Here is a 20,760-nt window from a genome sequence, read left to right as displayed (position 1 = left end):
ATGTTTCCACAAATGATTCTAAAATGATACCGAAGGGTTCTAAGTTGCGCTGCATTGGTCATTGCACATCCCATTATCTTGGCAAATGCTGCCTCAATTATTTTTACTTCTATAAGAAAGTTTGCAAGTTCTTACTGGTGCCAAGCCCAATGATTAAAAGGTCTATCATGACATTGCAATCTTCCCTATGCTTTAAAAAGTTTCATCTTGGTGCTTTGGTTTAGTTGCACATTGTGAAAAGATCCTAACATAGGAACGTAAATTATGATGTATAGAAGTCATACAATTTTCTTGCCTTTCAGGGAAAACACTGACATTTGCTCGGACTATAGATATACCACGTTCAGTGTACAACTTTCGCTTTTTTGCCTCCTCCATCCTGCACCATACCATGGAGTGTACACAAATGGAGCACTTGAACTGCATGAATTATACAGTGCGCACTCCTATTGGAGTTGGTAATATTGATCGACTTGGGGTTGGCAGGGGTCTTGTTACATTAAATCCGTTTTCTAACTGAATTGTTTCTTATTAGCTGGACTAATCAGTCCCTGGAATTTGCCCCTCTATCTACTCACCTGGAAAATTGCACCTGCTATAGCATGTGGGAACACGGTAGTGGCAAAACCAAGTGAAATGACCTCTCTTACAGCATGGATGATGTGCAAGTTAATGGACGAAGCAGGTAGTTTATTAGAATTATTTTTACAACATTAGAGCATTATTATAATATTATGTTGTTACTGACTACCTGGCATCCATATATATATTTTTTTTCAATCAGAACAAAAGTTTTTATTGGGTCAAATCAAAAAGCATACATTAGGAACAATACATACATCAAACATTTCGTGATAGGCATATACAAGGCATCGTATGTAGACTCTTTAGGACTTTCAAACTAAACAACAGCTAAGAATGCCATACGTTTGTTTTATGAATGTAATCCAGCTTACCCAACACAATGGTAATAAAAGACAATTCCCAGAACTCTGGACATGTAAAATATTTCCTCGTTTCTCAAAGAAAAGTAAGAAAAAGAGAAAGAAAATGTGAAAAAAATAGAGCCCCTCTTGCGATCAGTAATATATATGATGGAGTAACCCCTTGACAGCTGCCTGCACAGTGAACAACCCTACATCCCCCTATCCCTGAAGCAAACTGTCACCCACCAGTCTAAACGGTGCCAATCTTGGAACTTCCAGCCAAGGTTGCCACATAGAATGAAATTTCTTGGGGGCGTTCCTATGTTGGTATGTCAGTTTTTCTCGTATGAGCATCTTGTTTACTTGGTACACCCAAGGTGTCCCCTGGTGGGTACTCGCGGAGTAATCCAATGTCTGGCTATGAGTTTTCGTGCTACATACAACAGCCGTAAAACCGCCGTATGTGCATTAGGAGTCAGGGCCTCCTCCTCCAGCGCCCCCAACAGACAGACAATGAGATCCCTCGGGAGCACAACCCCATAAACTAAGGAAATGGTATCCAGCACTTCCCCCCAGTATCTGGCTATGAGTTTTCGTGCTACATACAACAGCCGTAAAACCACCGTATGTGCATTAGGAGTCAGGGCCTCCTCCTCCAGTGCCCCCAACAGACAGATAATGAGATCCCTCGGGAGCACAACCCCATAAACTAGGGAAATAGTATCCAGCACTTCCCCCCAGTATCTGGCTATGAGTTTTCGTGCTACATACAACAGCCGTAAAACCGCCGTATGTGCATTAGGAGTCAGGGCCTCCTCCTCCAGTGCCCCCAACAGACAGATAATGAGATCCCTCGGGAGCACAACCCCATAAACTAGGGAAATAGTATCCAGCACTTCCCCCCAGTATCTGGCTATGAGTTTTCGTGCTACATACAACAGCTGTAAAACCGCCGTATGTGCATTAGGAGTCAGGGCCTCCTCCTCCAGCGCCCCAACAGACAGATAATGAGATCCCTCGGGAGCACAACCCCATAAACCAGGGAAATGGTATCCAGCACTTCCCCCCAGTACCTTAATAGCTTTGGGCACCTTTGGGCAGAACATGTGTAACAGATCGCCATGATTATGCTTACATTTAGGACAAAGGGGAGTGGATCTAGCACCCCATTTATGGAATTGTATCGGTGTCCTGTACGCACTGTGCAAGAGATATAAATGAGAACGCTTCTGTGAGGCCGACACAGAGACCACGGGGGCGGATGATAGACATAATGTCCAGGTGTCATCGTCTATGAGACCCAAGTCCCTCTCCCATCTCTCCCTACTTACATAGACGAGTACCTGTCATCTATCTTAAAGTAGTTGTAAACTCTTACATATACCCAATGAAGTGACTGGCCTCAGGTGAAACAAAGAAATAAAACAAATCCTCCTACATAAGTTGTATCTGTCTATCTGCCGTCTTCTCCTCTCTACATCTGTTCAAACTTTACATCTGTTCAAACTTCAAAAGGGGGCGGAGAGCCGAACAATTCAGTGAAGCAAAATGTGTTAGAGCGTGGCCTGGCTTGGAGTCCAGGCTGAGGCTGCCATTCATCTCACTTCATGCACATGGGTATACTTCATGATGTGCAGCTTATGGATGTTTCCCTTTGACATTGCTGCAGCTTGAAGCTAGGACGAGCTCCCTGTCCCTGCCTGCACTCTACCTGAGCAGCACTTAAATGTTGTCTTTTCGGGGTAGAAAGCTGAAGTTACATACTGCAGAGCTTAGTGGGGAGAGCTCTGAGAGCTGATTGGAAGTAAGGGAAACACCTCCTTCACACAGGAACAGAACTGAGGCTGTCAATCAGGTGGAGATCCCTCCCCTGTCACCATTTTTCTCTTGGTGTCAGGAAAAGTTGTCAGAAGTGATTGATGCTGATAACAGAGGAACAAAGCAGCAGACAGAAATGACACTTAGTGCTTTTAACTTAGACAAGTACACACTTTAAAGGGATATGCTTTGTTCATATTTCATGTCTGAGGTTTACAACCAATTTAACCTGGGTATACAAATATAGATTATCTTCGTTCAAACAGTGGGCTAAACTAAAAGAATGTAACAGATTACTCCATTCACACTATACAACATGGATGGAGAAATCTCCTGCTGCAGTAAATATACTTTCAGAACCACACCTGACCCCTTTAAGAATATTTAAACACTGGCTGTATCTGAGTGGATGTAAGGCCAACAATTTTCTGCCCAGCTCCTTCAAGGATTTTTTTAAATCTTTTTTTGAAGATAGTGACTTTGGCATTATGGGAGATGTAGTCCGGGAGGAGCCAGGATCATAGACTGCTGAGACAGAAAGACCTTTCTCCCAGGGAGCAACAGGACGTGTGGAGCTTGCTGGGAGTGGTTATATAAAGGGAGGCGGGACTTTGCTTCGCTCTCTTGCCTCGAGGACAGCGCACTGAACAGAAGGGGAAGAGCTGCTGCGGATCGCAGGAACTTAGGCCGAGGCCTAGTGGTGGACACCAGAGTGAAGCCGGCGGTGTGAGTGTGCGAAGGAGTCTCTGTGGCGTGACCGAGAGGAAGGTGGCTGACAGGCGGACGGAGACGCTGAGCAGAACGGAGCCTGGTTGCAGAGAGAAGCGGATCTCCTGGTTTCGGTGAGAGACATCCAGTATTTGCATCTCTATTAAATACAGACCTAGACTGATTCAAATAAGGGCAAATAGACTGTATACTTTATAAAGGCCATATCAACATTTAGTTGAACCACTGGACACTGCAGATACAAATATAGTGCGAGGTGGGTGAGCTAGGCCTTATGCCTTAAATCCAGTCCTAGGCTGTCAACCTGTTGTGACACATAAGGAATTGTCACATTTGCTTCTCTGTGGATTACACCTATTGATTGCTTTGGGGAATACAGTTCATCCTCTCTATCCTTTTCGAATTACAAATACTTTCCTTGGATTGTTGGGAATTCCTTGCCGGTGAAGACAAGTGAGGCCTCACTTTTCAGGAGACTATTGCAGTTCATCATAAAGGGGGCCCCCGTTAGAGTGCACTCTAATAGTTGTTCCAATATTGATACATTGCTTACCTTGTATTCAAGTTACCAAGTGTAGTCATTCTTATCTGTGGTCACTCTCTAGCATACATACACATTTGTTTGTGCATATGTATGTGTGGCCTGCGTTCTGGATCCTGAGTGCTGAACTAAAAGGCCTAAATCCTTGGTTGGAAATTCAGGATCTATCCCTCTAGCAACATCTGTGTTATTTCTGATTCTGTTTGCATATTCCTGTTTTACATATAAAAGTAAAAAGCAATAAATTGTTTATTCACTGCGACACTTGTGGTCTCACTAATAGTGTCAGATGGGTTGGGGAAGGCTCAGGGCATAAGAAGTGAAGAGGACACCCATACAAAAAGCCACCCCCAAGGGGGCAGGGCTACATAGATAAGGTCATCAGGGACTATTTGCCCCCAGTTCAGGAGATACTGTTAAGTGGATATTCAAATAACCCAATGAGTATGACAAAACAAATGAATCCGAAACAAAACGAAATGATTTAATGAATGAATCTGAAACTAAACAAATTTTTCTGTTATGCATATCTCTAGTGCTTCTTCTATAAAAGGAAGTCCCGCAACTGGTCACATGATTTCTGCTAAAAAGCAGGATTATCATCTATTCTGAACTCCATCTTCTACTTCAGTTGGTGAATTAGCTAGGCTTTCAGCAACATGACCAGTGCTGAAAGGAAGTAGCAGCAGCATTTTTGCTTCAGAAAAGTTATGTATTTTAGACCTACTACTCCATCCCTACAATCATCATCCATCTGTCTACATGATGATTGAATTTATTCATCAGAATCAGAAAAATAACTTTTACATTTTCCTGAGAATTTTTTAAATCTGTAGAGAATCATTCGAGTAACAAATCATGGCTACCTGGCTTCCGAAATTGTGTTATCCTCTACAGATCATGAGGACTTTTATCTAAATATTCAGGAGAATCCAAAACTGCTGAATTTTCAATTTTCCTGATTTGTACTTAACATTTGAGTATTGGTTTACATTATCTGAAATTGTAAAATCTCCACCTGATAGTAAGAACTCTCAAGGGAGAACATTTTCTTGTGTGCTGCATGATGATGAAAAATTATATAAGTATAATGTAAATTATTTATTTTCCTTGAAAGGTGTACCGCCAGGTGTCATCAACATAGTGTTTGGTACTGGTCCAAAAGCTGGAGAGGCTCTTGTGTGCCATCCTGATGTGCCTCTAATCTCCTTTACTGGAAGCACTGTGACTGCCCAACGCATTATTGAGAAGAGCGCCCCATACTGTAAAAAGATGTCACTGGAGCTTGGGGGAAAGAACCCAGCCATCATTTTTGAAGATGCCAACCTAGAGGACTGTATCACTACTACTGTTCGCTCAAGTTTTTCCAATCAGGTAAGACGTGCATATTTCTGCTTTGTTGGATTTGTGTTCCTTTTCCCTTAACTTTAGGGTTAAGCCCCCATCTGCAACAAAACCCCCTCAAAGTGTGCTTTCATTGGATAACGGGAAGTAGAGTAGGCCCTGGACTTGCAAAAGGAACCTAGAAATACAGTAAATTCTGTAAGAGAAGTGCACTAAACAGCCTTATTCTGCCCAACATGGGTAATAGCAAGCACTCTCTTAGGCAGGATTTCCAGGTTAGCAATGACTGACAAGTTTGGCCAGGCCAGGTTTAAACATATGTGTGACAACTGTGCTGACATTGAGGCATGTATTTGAGCTGAAGTGGTTGGTATTGGAACTCTAATCTGTTTTTTGTTCTGGAACATTAATCCAAAGATCATGTTCTTATGGAGTGAGAAAGAGAAAAGAGAGAGAGAGGAAAATCCAGAACAACAGCTTTATAGCATAGTTAGTATTGATTTTAGTGGGAAATCAGAAAAAAAGTTGAACTTGTACAGTACTGTGCACAAGTTTAGGCAGGTGTAAATACATGCTGTATAGTAAGAATGCCTTCAAAAATATATATTTTAATTGTTAATTTTCATCAATTTACAAAATGCAAAGTTGGCAAAGAGAAGAACAATCTAAATCGGATCAATATTTGGCTTTAAACCAGCATTGATTCTTACACTTTGTACACTTGCACAAAGTCAGGGATTTTGTAGGATAACAGTCAGGTGTACGATTATCCATAATAACAAGCAGGTGCTTGAAATGATCATTAATTTCATATGTAGAATGAAACACAGTCACTAACTGAAACAGAAACAGCTGTGTAGGAGGCTTTAAACTGGGTGAGGAACAGCCAAACTCTACTGCTAAGGTGAGATTGTGGAAGACAGTTTTATGTCACAGGTCAAACAGCATGGCAACGCTGAGCAGAGCAACAAGACACAAGCTAGTTATACTATATCAGCAAGGTCTTTCCTAGGCAAAGATTTCAAAGCAGACTGGGTTTCAATATGTGATATTTAAGCTATTTTGAAGAAGCACAAAGAAACGGGCAACGTTGAGGACCTTAGACACAGTGGTCGACCAAGGAAACTTAATGCAGCAGATGAAAGACACATCATGCTTACTTCCCTTTGGCACTGGAAGATGTCCATCGATGCCATCAGCACAGAACTGGTGCAAAACCAGTGGGACTCAGGTACACCCATCTACTGTATGGAGAAGTCTGGCCAGAAGTAGTCTTTATGGAAGAATTGCTGCCAAAAAGTCATACCTCTGATGTGGGAACAAGGCTAAGCGACTCAACTATACACAAAGCAAAACCACTTCATGACCGCATTATTGCCAAAAGACAGATACAGTGCAGCTCTCCCATTCTGTTCATGGACGTCCTCCTAGAACCACACTCCTCCTGTGTCCCCTGTGGAGCGCCATCCACTGCGCTCTGTGATTGCTGTGTCCTTAGGACACAGCTGATCACAGATCGCATTAAAGGGCCAATCACAGCAGCCCTTTACCATTCGATCAGCTATGTCCAATCACAGCTGATCACATGTAAACAAACTTGCCAGTTATCAGCATTCCTTTCCTCTTGGGCCATCACAGCCTCATGCTTACAGTATCTGACAATTCTGATAACACATATTTACACTAATAATCAGGGCACTGATCATTGCCAATCAGTGCCCATCAGTGCTGCCTATCAGTGCCTGCTAGTGCCGCCTCATCAGTGCAGCCTCATCAGCGCACATCAAAAATTACTTATTTGCAAAATTTTATACAGAAATGAATGTAGCACTCACCTAGGTAGGTGCTAGAGATAGAGAAAGTATAGTTTTGAATCCTTTCTGCTTACCAGAGGGATTTCAGGTAAATCTATATTCTTCTCTGACTACCAGAGAGCAGGATCTGCTAGTGAGGTCTGCTCAATGTACTCAGGTGCAACTCAGTCTGTAAGCAGAGTGTTTCACACTGGTCCAATAGGGAGGCATATTGGACAGAGGGAGGAAACCTGATAAATGAGTGCACAGGCGTTTAATACATACAGCCCTGGTGATTTGTCAGAGGAAAGAACCTCGATGCATGCTGGGACACTGTATAAATGCCAGGAGCACATATCCTCTGGGTCTTTCAGCAGGAGAGCGGAGTCCCGGAGGGAGGGGGCAGCTGCCTCCTTCTCTGTAGAGGTGCCATGCGGCCTCAGGTAGTCGACCAGAGGGCCTAGAGAACTGGAGAGGAATCTGAACCCAGAGGTCCTGTGGAGCTGACTGGAAAGGGAGACACTGAAGGATCTGATTCTGCACCACAGTGAGTACAGATCTGTGTCAAGGAGTCTTACCTGAGAAGGGCAACCCTTGCAGCTAAGAGTCAGTGGGCGGGTGTCAGTAAAGGGCATGCTAGTGAATATCCTGAAGAGAATGTAGATCATCAAGTCTATTGCTGGAGAAAGAACAAGGAGACTTAACCCATTCCATACGTGTGGCAGTATGGTTTAAGCAGTGTGACTGCTTCCACAAGCAACCTGGTGAGGCCAAGTGAGAGTTGTTCTTATCCAATGTACATAGTTCCAATTGGAGTGTACCATTATTTCCTCCTCACATCCAAGTTCCACAATAAATACTAAAAACCAACACCCATGGCCTGTTTATGAGCAACGAGCCATTGGGAGCAATGTTAAATGCGTGAAATGTACCCTAAGTGACTGTGTGCTGGTAATCAGAGGAGGCTCAACAAGTCATCATACAGCAAGCCCTACGGGGACAGTGCTACATTCCCCCCCCCCCCCCCCCCCAACATTTTCGGTGTTTTTGGTTTGTTTAGCAAAAAATAAAAAAACCAGTGGTGTTTAAATACCACCAAAAGAAACCTCAGTCTGTCTAAAAAAATTATGAAAATGTTGCATGGGTACAGTGTTGCATGACTGCTCAATTCACATTCTAAATGTGACAGCACTGAAAGCTAAAAGTTGGCCTGGGCAGGAAGAGGGTAAAATTGCCCAGTGTTGAAGGTGTTAATTAAATGTAGCACTGCCCCCTAGAGGACTGCTGAGAATTACACTTTCTGGATTCCTCTGGGTTATCCTTAGCAACTGACAGCAGATAAACAGCAATTAAAGTTCTTGGCTCAGTCAATAATCAATCCAGGGGATGTTGTTTTTTGTGTTTTTATTGAGAACTTGGATAGGAGAAGGGATGAGTGGGATACTCCAACTATTAACTATTCACAGTCTTGAGGACAGCTAACTGTAGAATGCGTCAAGGCCGCTGCTTCACTCTGCTACTGAAGTGAAGATGCTTTAAATGTTCCTGCTTGGATATTCCCTTCAGGGTTCTAAACTTGGCACCCCCTTTACTCTCACTACCTGTGTGCTGACACCCGTCTCCTGACTCTAGACTCTGGAGTGGTCCCCTTCCTGGCAGACCCTGGGCAAGTTCTTCTGTACTCACGGACACTGTTTTTCCAGAGTCACCATTGCCTCTAAACTCCACCAGTCAGCCTCCACTGGACCTCTGGGTTCAGCCACACTTTCTGGTTCACCAGGCCGACTGCCTGTGACCACCTTCCACAGCTTCAGAACAGGAGACAGCCATCACCCTCCTTCTGGGACTCGGCTTCCCACCCAAAGACACCCTGCCACATGTGCCCTTGGCTTTTATAGCGTATCCCAGGATGCACCACTTGTCTGTGCCAACCCACTGAGACAGCTACAAAAGCCTGTGTGTCTCTGGCTGGGTTTCCTCCACTGTCCAACAGGCCTCCTCATTGGACACAGTGGGAACACTCCTTCAGCCCAGATGAATCACACATGGACACATGTAACAGGCCTAACTAACAGATTCTGCTCCCTGTGAAGCAGGGAGCACATAGATTTAGCCTACTGCTCTGCTGTTAAGCAGAAAGAGCCCAAAACTATTCTGTCTATCAAGCACCTGACTAGGAGGGTGCTACATATACTTTAAGGATAATTAGATAGTTTTATATAAGGGCACATGTATTTGCTTACATATGGTTTAAAAACACCCACCACTTTTTAATTTCTTTATATGGATATATTGATTTGCATACACTTGAGTTCGGTATTTAGTGTGTATTTTTATTGTATTCTTTTTAGGGGGTTGGGTGCTTCACATTTTGTAAAATTTTAAAACTGATCTATACTGTTCTGCTGGATAGCAGACACATAGATGTTCTCATTGAACCACTTACCCTATATGGGTCTTCGAGTGTACTGAGAGACACAGCACATCTGCCTGAGGAGCAAAGAAGCTCAAATAGAACTCCTCTACTTTCCAAAAGGCCCCTGCAACAAGGGCCGGCAACCTGAGTATCACCACTGGTTTTGGAGCACAAGTTTAGACCACCAGGCTTTGGCGCAGCAGGAAGAAAGAACAACAGGAACAGAAAAGTTACTAAAAAGACCTTGGGCAAACAAAACCAGAACAGGCTAGACAGCAGGCAAAGAAGCAGCAGGGTCCGGCTGAACAGCAGGTGGAAAACCAATAGGATCATTCATTTGGACAAGTCAGAAGAAAATCAGAATTGGGGTATAGGACTTTGGAAGCTAAATTGGGCTACAAGACCTCTGGAGCTGCTTTGGTCTGGGACTCTAGAAACCAAATTGGGATGCAGGATTTTGGAAGCCAAATTGGGCTACAGGAATTTGGAAGCCAAGTAAAGAAGCAGGAAATCAGAAGTATAGACAGGGTGCAAGAGATCGGGATCTGCAACAGAGACAAGATGCATCACTTCTGGAATAGACAATGTGCAAAGTCTTTGGATCAGAGTTAAGGTGTCCACTGAAGCAGAAGCAGCATGCAAGACTTCTTGAAATAAAAAATTGGTCCCAAAGTCTTTGGAATTGAGTCAGGGGCAAAACCACTAAAGTAGAGAGACAGGGTGCAAGACTCCTGGACAAAGACTGGGTTCAAAGCCTTTGGAGCAGAGTCAGGGTATAAAACCAATGAAGCAGAGACAATGGTGCAAGGCTTCTTGAACAGTGGAAAAGGGAACAAGATGCAGAATCTGTGGAGCAAAGTCAGAGAGCCTAACAGTTAAGAGAATGGTTGAGGACCCCACTTAGCTGAAAGAGAAAGCCTGTCCAAAGTAGAAATCAGACCTCTTAGGAAGATGTAAGAGGATTGATGTCAGAGAAGGAAAGATGGGGTGCTGAAAGTACCAAACGCAGATTGGTGACAGCCAGAGCCGAACCAAACTAGACTGGAGAAGCTTGCACAAAGGCAGGTTAGTCTGAAGCAACTGGCACAGAGACAGGTTGGACTGGAGCGCTGGCAAAAATTCAGGCCGGAGTGGGACAGCTGGCACAGAGGCAGGCTGGACTGGAACAGCAGGCACGAATACAGACTGAGCTGGAACAGCTGGCATGAATACAGGCTGGACATCAATAGTGATCACAGACTGTACTGGAACAGCAAACACAGGGACAGGCTGGACTGATGCTAGCAGGTGAGCAGGATGGTCTGAGGCTGGCAGGCAAGCAGGCTTGTCTGAGGCTGGCAGACAAACAGGCTGGTGTGAGGCTGGCAGGTAAGATTGGTCAGAGGCTAAGACTGGAGTAGACAGTTACTGAATACTACGGGTTAAGAAAAATGTTTGGTTCTTCTTTGGTTTGGTCACTGGTCTCCTACTGGAAATGGCTAGGAACCAATCGGGCTGTTTTTTTTCGCAGGAAAAGTGAAACAGCTGTGGGAAGCTAGGAGTGTCTGATATTAGTGACAGGATAGCATGTTTGAGGAGTTGCTCTGGGTATTGGGATTGTGGAATGAAACTTCAGGGGGCTTGTTTCGGGTCTGTACAATTTGCGGAAACAGGAACGTCATGATTAGTCATTATGACATTGTAACTGATGTTCATTAATGCTTCTATGTTTAATGTCTGTTTATGAGATGTACTTCTACTGTGTATGGGCAACTTTATTTTTTATGTTTGCATTCAACTGGAAGAGTAAAATATGGCTAAATGCTACCTACAGTAATAATCAGAATCCAAAAAAAAATGTCAATACTTGCCAAAGAACAAAAATAGTAACAATTGTTAGATGTTACCACAAGATGGAGTCATTGTACATATCTTAAACATGTGGGATAACCTAAAATAAATACACTTGTGGATTACAGAAGCATGCAGTGAAAGGTGGTACCTTTTTGGTTGCTATGTGCAATACCTTTCACTTTGGCTCCATCTTTCTTTGCTTACATAATCATGAATCAGTCTGCATTGCAAATAAAATTGTAAAATCCTAGCACTGGGATCACGTTCATAATATGTTTAATATTTTTTATTAAAGTTTTGTTTATAACAAATTCATAAGAAAAAAAAAAAAGAACATAAAGCACAGAGACATATCGGTAGTCAGTACACTATTAGTAAAAGTACATTGTAAATGCTAATATACTGTAATAAGCATAACAAAAGGAAAACATGGAAATACTCCATGGGGAAAATAACAAAAGAGCATTACTACCCATTGGGGGTATAAGCAGGCATTAGGAGTACATATAAATCTGTAGATACAACAAAAAAATATTCAGGCTCACTATAGTGGACCATGAAAACATTAAATATAAAGATAAAATAATGTATAATAAATCAGCAATAGGCAAATGAATCACCTAGATATCCACCCACAGCTATGAGGGATATATATCACACCAAAAAGGGTGCCAATACACAAGAGAACAACCAAAGAAACCTTAAAATGTAACACTGGGGGATGCGAGTCTATGCAGCCAAATTAAGAAAATAATCTTGCTGGCTGTTACTTGTAGTCCCACAGAGTTAGTTGAGATCACAAATAGTAAAAAACTGCAAACATTATTGATAGAATATTCATAAAAATGAAGACTTTAAAACAGACTTTAAACAGACTGATGGTGGTGTGTGTAAAAATAACAATCCATCATGACAGTATACATGACACAGATTTCTGCATAATGGCTTCATGTACCATACAGGAGCCAGTGCTGGGAAGGAGACAGGAAGTGGTTTGTCTGGGCAAGAACACCCCATCTCCGTGGTGGTGATCAGCCAAATCCCAGAGGTGTGCTGCAGTGTGTGGCACCTCAGAAGGGTGTCCGTGTGTGGTGGGATGCCAAGATGTAAACAGCCACAACGCGCTGATTGTGTGCCACTGTGACACCATCTGTGACTGTGTGGCGGCAGACCCGCAGTGTCCACTTGGGCCAAGAACGAGTGTGGATGACGGATGTGGGAGGTCTGGCTGCCTGACAAGGCAAGGAAGAGGATGTATGAGGCATTCAGTCGCTACCATGGAAGCCAGTGGAAATGCAGTGTGAGCCAAAGGATGATAGAGCTGATAGTCAGCTGTCTGTCATGGGGATGTCGCCATGACAACGCGTTTCGGACGTTGCCCTTCTTTTGGTCATGTCATCCTTTGGCAGACACTGCATTTCCACTAGCTTGCGTGGTAGCAGCTGACAGCCTCCTACATTCTCTTCCTGTGCCTTGTCAGACGGTCTGACTGCCCACATCCGGCATCCCCACTCGCTAGTGAACACAGCGGGTCTGGTGCCCCACAGTCATGGATGGTGTCACAGTGGCACACAGTCAGCGCGTTGTGGCTGTTTCCATCTCGGCATCTTACCACACAAGGACACCCTTCTGAGGTGCCACACACTGCAGCACACCTCTGGAATTTGGCTGATCCCCACTGTGGAGATGGGGTGTTCTTACCCCAACATACCACTTCCTGTCTCCTTCCCAACACTGGCTCCTGTAGGGTACGTGAAGCCATTATGCAGAAATCTGTGCCATGTATACTGTCATGATGGATCATTATATTTACACACACCACCATCAGTCTGTTTAAAGTCTGTTTTAAAGTCTTCATTTTTATGATTTTTCAATCAACAAACTTTGCAGCTTTTTACTATCTATTTGTGATCTCAATTCACTCTGTGGGACTAAAAGTAACAGCCAGCAAGATTATTTTCATAATTTGGCTGCATAGACTCACATCTCCCAAGCGCTACATTTTGAGGTTTCTTTGGTTATCAATCTGTAGATGAAAACCTCTCAAATAATACTCAATATACCCAGTTTACAGAGGGCAGCAGGATGTATACACAGTGAAAAGGTTAGCTACAATAAAGGCAACAGGATGCCTCTCCTTTGGGTATACAGTGCCTTGAAAAAGTATTCATACCCCTTGAAATTTTCCACATTTTGTCATGTTACAACCAAAAACATAAAAAAATTTATTTTTTGGGGGATTTTATGTGATAGACCAACACAAAGTGGCACATAATTGTGAAGTGGAAGGACAATGATAAATGGTTTTCAATTTTTTTTTTTCAAATAATTATCTGAAATGTGTAGCGTGCATTTGTATTCAGTCTCTCTGAGTCAATACTTTGTAGAACAATCTTTTGCTGCATTTGCAGCTGCAGGTCTTTTTGGGTATGTCTCTACCAGCTTTGCACATCTAGAGAGTAAAATTGTTGCCCATTCTACTTTGCAAAATAGCTTAAGCTCTGTCAGATTGGATGGAGAGCATCTGTGAACAGCAATTCTCAAGTCTTGCTACAGTTTTTCAATTGGATTTAGGTCTAGACTTTGAAAGGGCCATTCTAACACATGAATATGCTTTGATCTAAACCATTCCATTGTAGCTCCGTCTGTATGTTTAGGGTTGTTGTCCTGCTGAAAGGTGAACTTCCACCCCAGTCTCAAGTCTTTTGCAGACTCTAAGAGGTTTTGTTTTAAGAGTGCCCTGTAGTTGGCTCCATCCATCTTTCCATCAACTCTGACTAGCTTCCCTGCCCCTGCTGAAGAAAAGCATCCCCACAACATTATGTTGCCACCACCATGTTTTACAATGGGCATGGTGTGTTCAGGGTGATGTGCATTGTTAGTTTTCCGCCACAGGTAGTGTTTTGCTTTAAGGCCAAAAAGTTAAATTTTGGTCTCATCTGACTAGAGCACCTTCTTCCACATGTTTGCTGTGTCCCCCACGTGGCTTCTCGCAAATTGCAAATGGGACTTTTGGCTTTCAACAATGGCTTTTTTCTTGCCACTCTTTCATAAAGGCCAGATTTGTGGACTAATAGTTGTCCTGTAGACAGATTCTTCCACCTGAGCTGTGGATCTCTGCAGCTCCTCCAGAGTTACCATGGGCCTCTTGGCTGCTTCTCTGATTAATGCTCTCCTTGCCCGACCTGTCAGTTGAGGTGGATGGCCATGTCTTGGTAGGTTTGCAGATGTGCCATACTCTTTCCATTTTTGGATGATGGATTGAACCGTGCTCCGTGTGATGTTCAAAGCTTGGTATATTTTTTTATAACCTAACTCTGCTTAAAACTTCTCCAAAACTTTATCCCTGACCCTTCTGGTGTGTCCCTTAGCCTTCATGATGATGTTTGTTCGCTAAGGTTCTCTAACAAATCTCTGAGGGCTTCACAGAACAGCTGTATTTATACTGAGATTAAATTACATACAGGAGAACTCTATTTACTAATTAGGTGACTTCTGAAGATTTTAGTTAAGGGTATCAGAGTAAAGGGAGCTGAATACAAATGCACGCCACCCTTTTCGGATATTTATTTGTAAAACATTTTGAAAACCATTTATCATTTTCCTTCCACTTTACAATATGTGCCACTTTATGTGCCACTTTGTGTTGGACTATCACAAAAAATCCCTATAAAATACATTTACGTTTTTTGATTGTAAAGTGACAAAATGTGGAACATTTCAAGGGGTATGAATACTTTTTCAAGGCACTATACATCTTACAGAGCAATGACAATGACTAGATAAACATGTAGAACCCCTAGAAGATTACTGATATCCAAAAACATAGACAAAAGAGAAAACAAGTATTTTAGAACCACAATAAGTAGAAAAAGAAGGAGAAAAAGGGGGGGTGGGGGGGGGGATGGTAATTTAAATCAAATTACAAACCAATTGCAGGATCCAGGCATCACATGGGGTAGCAGGGATGGGTATCCCTCACAAGATAATGAATAATAGGGCAACAGTATCAGAGATAGGTGGCAAATTTGTGGAAGTTTTGGAAGTGATGCCTCACTGACCAGGTGAGAGTGTATCCGTTTCCCAGGAGATCAAACCTTCTAAGTGGCAGATGGAGTCCATATCCCCGACCCCGGCGACCCAGTCTGCGAAGGATGGAGCATGAGGTTTGCGCCATGCCCTAACAATCACAGTACGTGCAGAGGTTAGGGATCACATTTAAGTTTTGAATGAAAATTTATTTTTGAACAGGCAGAAACAAAATAATAATTTTTGTCATTTTACAGGGGGAGATTTGTCTCTGTACAAGCAGAATTTATGTTCAGCGTTCAATCTATAAAGAGTTTCTAAAGAGGTTTGTAGAAGCTACCAGAAAATGGAAGGTCGGCATCCCATCTGATCCGTCAGCCAGCATGGGAGCTTTAATCAGTCAGAACCATCTAGCAAAAGTAAGCTATTAATGCTAATACAGTCCTAAAGAGCAAAAGTGGAAAGAGTATTTTTTGTGATAAAATACTTACCCTATCCATAATAACCCACACCACTGATATGAAGCTCTGCAGAAACCAAAGAAACAATATATATAACTTGCACCATTCAAAAATCCAGACAGTCATGGTTCATGAATCATATGATTCTCTAGGTAGATTGGAAATACCTGCATAAATATTAGGCAAATAAAAAATGATGAGGTGCCTGTTTGCAAATTAATTTGTTCATTGGTAGAAATTATTCATTACTTTTTCTACTACAAACTATAGCAACTGAAATTCCAGAAAACTTATTTAATGAACTTAAAGATATAAACAGTGCTGTATCTTGGCCTAGGCCAACAAGGCCCAGGCCTAGGGCGGCACTTTGCAGGGGGGGGGGGGGGGGGCAGCAAAAAAAGCTGCACCCCCGCACAAAAAAAAGAAAAAAAAAAACAGCCTCCTCCCTGCTCCTGCATGAAAAGGGTCCCTGCCGGCTTGCGCTACACTTTTTAGTATAGTGCCAGCCTTATGGGGTGAATTGGGCCAGAGGGCAGGGTCCAGGAAGCAAATAAGTCTGGCACCCACATAAAGGGGTCACACTGCTACCTGCCGGTATGATAATACCGGCGGGTGAGGACATTCGGACAGACCGCAGGCCGCCAACCACACCTAATACAATTGGCCCGACGGCCCCTTATGCTAATAAGTCTGGCACTGCAGCTTAATGCTCCGCCTACCCTCCTCTGCCCCCAGGTATGGCAGGCATTATGTCAATAATATAATTTCATTTCTTTAAACATCCTTGTCCTTGAGCGAGCATATTGAATTGCATCATATACAATTAAGACTTTTAATTGTACAAGATGGCAATAATATTTTGGTGTATACAATAAGTCGCGCTAAGTGAGCTAGAACAGATAAATGTCCAAAAAACAAAAAGTCCCAAATTGTGAAAATAAATTGAAGAAATGATGATGAAAATCTTGATCAGCACACAAGCAATCCAGAGTCTCTTAGGTAATATGCTTACCAGACAAGCAATTAAAAATTGCGGGATTCATATGCCAAGGTGACTTGATTGTGTGAAGTTTCGGTGTTGGACACTCGAATCAAAGTGTCATAAATCATATAAAAAAGAAAAAAACTCCATAGCGTGATATCGTAACAGTAAGTGTTAAATGATAACCTTAAACAATTCCACCACATAAAGGTGTGAGTATCCGTCACCAGTTGTGAAACTGCTTACCAGAAAAATATATAGCAAAGACATAAATAACAATCCCAGTGTTAAGGAAGGAGGGAGAACCACCACCGATTGTAAAGCCTCTTACCAGATTGAGAAATGTAATCAGCAGAGATAAGAAAGATCCTGAGTACACCTGAACATCAACAGTGACACTCAAAGACACTCTGAGCCCCTTACCAGACCAAAATAGTCAGATGCTCAAGATGTAATATTGCTCTATGCGCTCCCCCAACGTATACAGCAGACAATCTCAGGGACCAGGATAATGCCGGCAGATGAAACCAGACCAATCCAGACAGAAAGAAAAGCGCCAATAGTGTAAAATCTTACTGACTGTTATTATAAAAAAGAAATACACTTACAAACGCATGAAGAATAAAAGCACGAAGGAATGTATAGCGGCCGGCCGGACGGCAAAGCACATCTGCTCTCTCAAACGCTTCCGTTTGTGCAATGAGTATCAAGCCACCAGATAAGATAAGACACTTATCTGGTGGCTTGATACTCATTGCACTTCCCCTATCTGGCCACTAGATGGTGCTAAGTTTTTGAGAAGCCATCGTTTTTGATTTTTGCACACGCAATTTATATTATTGTATTTTACCAGTTAAACTTGATATGTAGAAGTACTCATTCCGGGTTTATGCAAGGTTTAAATTAGATAATTGAGCCAGCGCATTTAACATAGATATTGAGTCCTTTGCATTCACCATTTCCCTCCAGCAAAATGGCGGAATTGGCTTCGCTCATTTCCGGACATCCGGGTGAGCGGTGCATAAGGGATGGCGTCAGCACACCGTCCGCACCTTTGAAAACGTCTCCTTGGACGAAACGCCGTTGGGTCACGGCGTGCTGACGTCATCCCCGGAAGCGTTTGAGAGAGCAGATGTGCTTTGCCGTCTGGCCGGTGGCTATACATTCCTTCGTGCTTTTATTCTTCATGCGTTTGTAAGTGTATTTCTTTTTAATAATAAAACAGTCAGCAAGATTTTACACTATTGGCGCTTTTCTTTCTGTCTGGATTGGTCTGGTTTCATCTGCCGGCATTATCCTGGTCCCTGAGATTGTCTGCTGTATACGTTGGGGGAGCGCATAGAGCAATATTACATCTTGAGCATCTGACTATTTTGGTCTGGTAAGGGGCTCAGAGTGTCTTTGAGTGTCACTGTTGATGTTCAGGTGTACTCAGGATCTTTCTTATCTCTGCTGATTACACTTCTAAATCTGGTAAGAGGCTTTACAATCGGTGGTGGTTCTCCCTCCTTCCTTAACACTGGGATTGTTATTTATGTCTTTGCTATATATTTTTCTGGTAAGCAGTTTCACAACTGGTGACGGATACTCACACCTTTATGTGGTGGAATTGTTTAAGGTTATCATTTAACACTTACTGTTACGATATCACGCTATGGAGTTTTTTTCTTTTTTATATGATTTATGACACTTTGATTCGAGTGTCCAACACCGAAACTTCACACAATCAAGTCACCTTGGCATATGAATCCCGCAATTTTTAATTGCTTGTCTGGTAAGCATATTACCTAAGAGACTCTGGATTGCTTGTGTGCTGATCAAGATTTTCATCATCATTTCTTCAATTTATTTTACTTTCACGATTTGGGACTTTTTGTTTTTTGGACATTTATTTGTTCTAGATCACTTAGCGCGACTTATTGTATACATATTGATTTGAGGGTGTGGTCACACTTGAAGTTGCTGCTTCACTTAATTCTTTTTCAACTTTAGCGTAGTTATCATTCCTTTTTCCAATAATATTTTGGACCTGCTTACCTCATATGTACTATCACAATATGTCACTGGGTTAGTAAGATTACTCCTATCTTATAAGATATCTGGACTTGTGTTTGCTGCCACTGATTATTTCACTTTTTTGTATAATGACTATGGATATCCCAGTCATAATACAAATAAGTGAAATATTCCTATAATTACAATCAGGGGCAGCAAACACAAGTCCAAATATCTTAGGCTGCACTAATGGCCACTGATGGAGCTGTACTGATGGCCACTGATGAGGCTACACTGATATGCTGCACTGATGGGCAGTAATGAGGCGGCACTGATGGGAACTGATGAGGCTACGCTGATGGGCACTGATACACTGTGGTTGTGGTCTGTGGTTTACAGATGACAGAACGTGTCAGAAACAGGAAGGGGTGTGGCCTTTACAGGAAGGGGTGGGTCATATTTAAATTAGGGGGTGCACAAGTTTAGTCAGGCCTAGGGCAGCACAAAACCTAAATACACCCCAGGATATAAAGCTAATTTGTATCAAGCATTTTTTTTACCTCAATAAAAGAATCATCTGCAAATAGTGTAGACATTTCCCATTTATAGAATTACTATGGAGCAGTCATTTTACTCAACTTGTGAAATGGATAATTTCAAACAAAAATTATCTTTATACAGAAATGGATAGTAAATCACTGGTTATTATACTTGAATCACTATTTTGAGCACCTGATCAAACCTCCAATCATCAAATCTACTGAGAAATGATGGTATAAAATTATTTACAGCTATCTGTCTATTAGGGTGTCATAAAATGAATTTTTTTTTGGAAAGAGTAAGGGGGGGGGATGGGTTATAACCCCTATCAGTTTTTTTGCCATCTTTATTCCATTGGGAATATTTCCCTTCACTTCCTCTCCCATAGCCAAAACGAAAAGTAAGAGAAAATCCCTTCAAAGTGAGGGATCCTGGGATGTCACTAGAACTAGTTTTCCTATTGAAAGAGTTCCCCTCTAATACTGTTCTGATGTATAAAAAAAGTTTACTTTTTTAAATGTCTGCTATGGGTACCGTTTTGTGCTGAACACCTGACATACTCTGTCTCCTAGGTAAAGGGCTATGTGAAGAAGGCTTTAGAGGAGGGAGCTACTGTTGTTTGTGGAGAAGGTGTGGATACATTAAACATCCCACCAGAAAACCATGGTGGTTACTTCATGTTGCCTACAGTGATAACTGGGCTGAAAGAAACCTCTTGTTGTATGCAAGAAGAGATATTTGGACCGGTCACATGTGTTGTTCCTTTTGACACAGAAGAAGAGGTTATTGAAAAAGCCAATGGAGTCAAATATGGCCTGGCTGCCACTATATGGACAAGAGACGTAGGACGTGTCCACCGTGTTGCTAAGAGATTGCAGTCAGGTCTTGTATGGACCAATTGTTGGCTTGTGAGAGACCTTAACCTACCTTTTGGAGGCATGAAAGCATCAGGACTGGGAAGAGAAGGAGCAAAAGATTCCTATGAATTCTTTACTGAGGTCAAGACTGTCACAATAAAACATTGAACTTGTATTTATATACATTTACAATTAATAAAATCTATGCTAACATTTAACGTGATTGTTATATTTTATTGTTTCACAATCTACATAATATCTATAAGAAGTTCATTGGGATGTCGAAGGATTCTGGTGCCACCAGTCCAACCACCCATGTGACAAGCCCGAGGAAGTAGCAAAAACTGTCCTTATTATTGGTCTGTGGGAAGAACTGAGTCTTGGTTGCTCTAAAGAAACCAGATTATGTATTGCATTCCTCTATACAAAAAATTAAGACTGGTAGCTGAGGGGGCAGAAAAGAGAGTCTAAAACAATTCTTACCTTCAAACCATAG

General features: G+C 42.3%; 1 protein-coding gene across 1 annotated transcript in view; it reads left to right on the top strand.

Moving 5' to 3' along the window:
* Nucleotides 1-20,482, top strand: part of ALDH8A1 (aldehyde dehydrogenase 8 family member A1) — a 42,912-nt gene extending 22,430 nt beyond the window's left edge. Inside the window, exons 3-7 of the mRNA XM_082249436.1 lie at nt 303-458; nt 536-685; nt 5,132-5,388; nt 15,687-15,848; nt 19,980-20,482. Of these exons, the coding sequence (XP_082105562.1) occupies nt 303-458; nt 536-685; nt 5,132-5,388; nt 15,687-15,848; nt 19,980-20,432 (1,178 nt within the window). The 3' untranslated portion in view covers nt 20,433-20,482. The remainder of the gene's footprint in view (nt 1-302; nt 459-535; nt 686-5,131; nt 5,389-15,686; nt 15,849-19,979) is intronic.
* Nucleotides 20,483-20,760: the final 278 nt, after the last annotated feature.

Source organism: Pelophylax lessonae, assembly GCF_965119305.1.
Source record: "Pelophylax lessonae genome assembly, chromosome: 3".
In the NCBI taxonomy this organism is placed as follows: Eukaryota; Metazoa; Chordata; class Amphibia; order Anura; family Ranidae; genus Pelophylax; species Pelophylax lessonae.
Note: the sequence above shows the minus strand (reverse complement) of the source record. Positions and strands in the feature narration are given on the sequence as shown.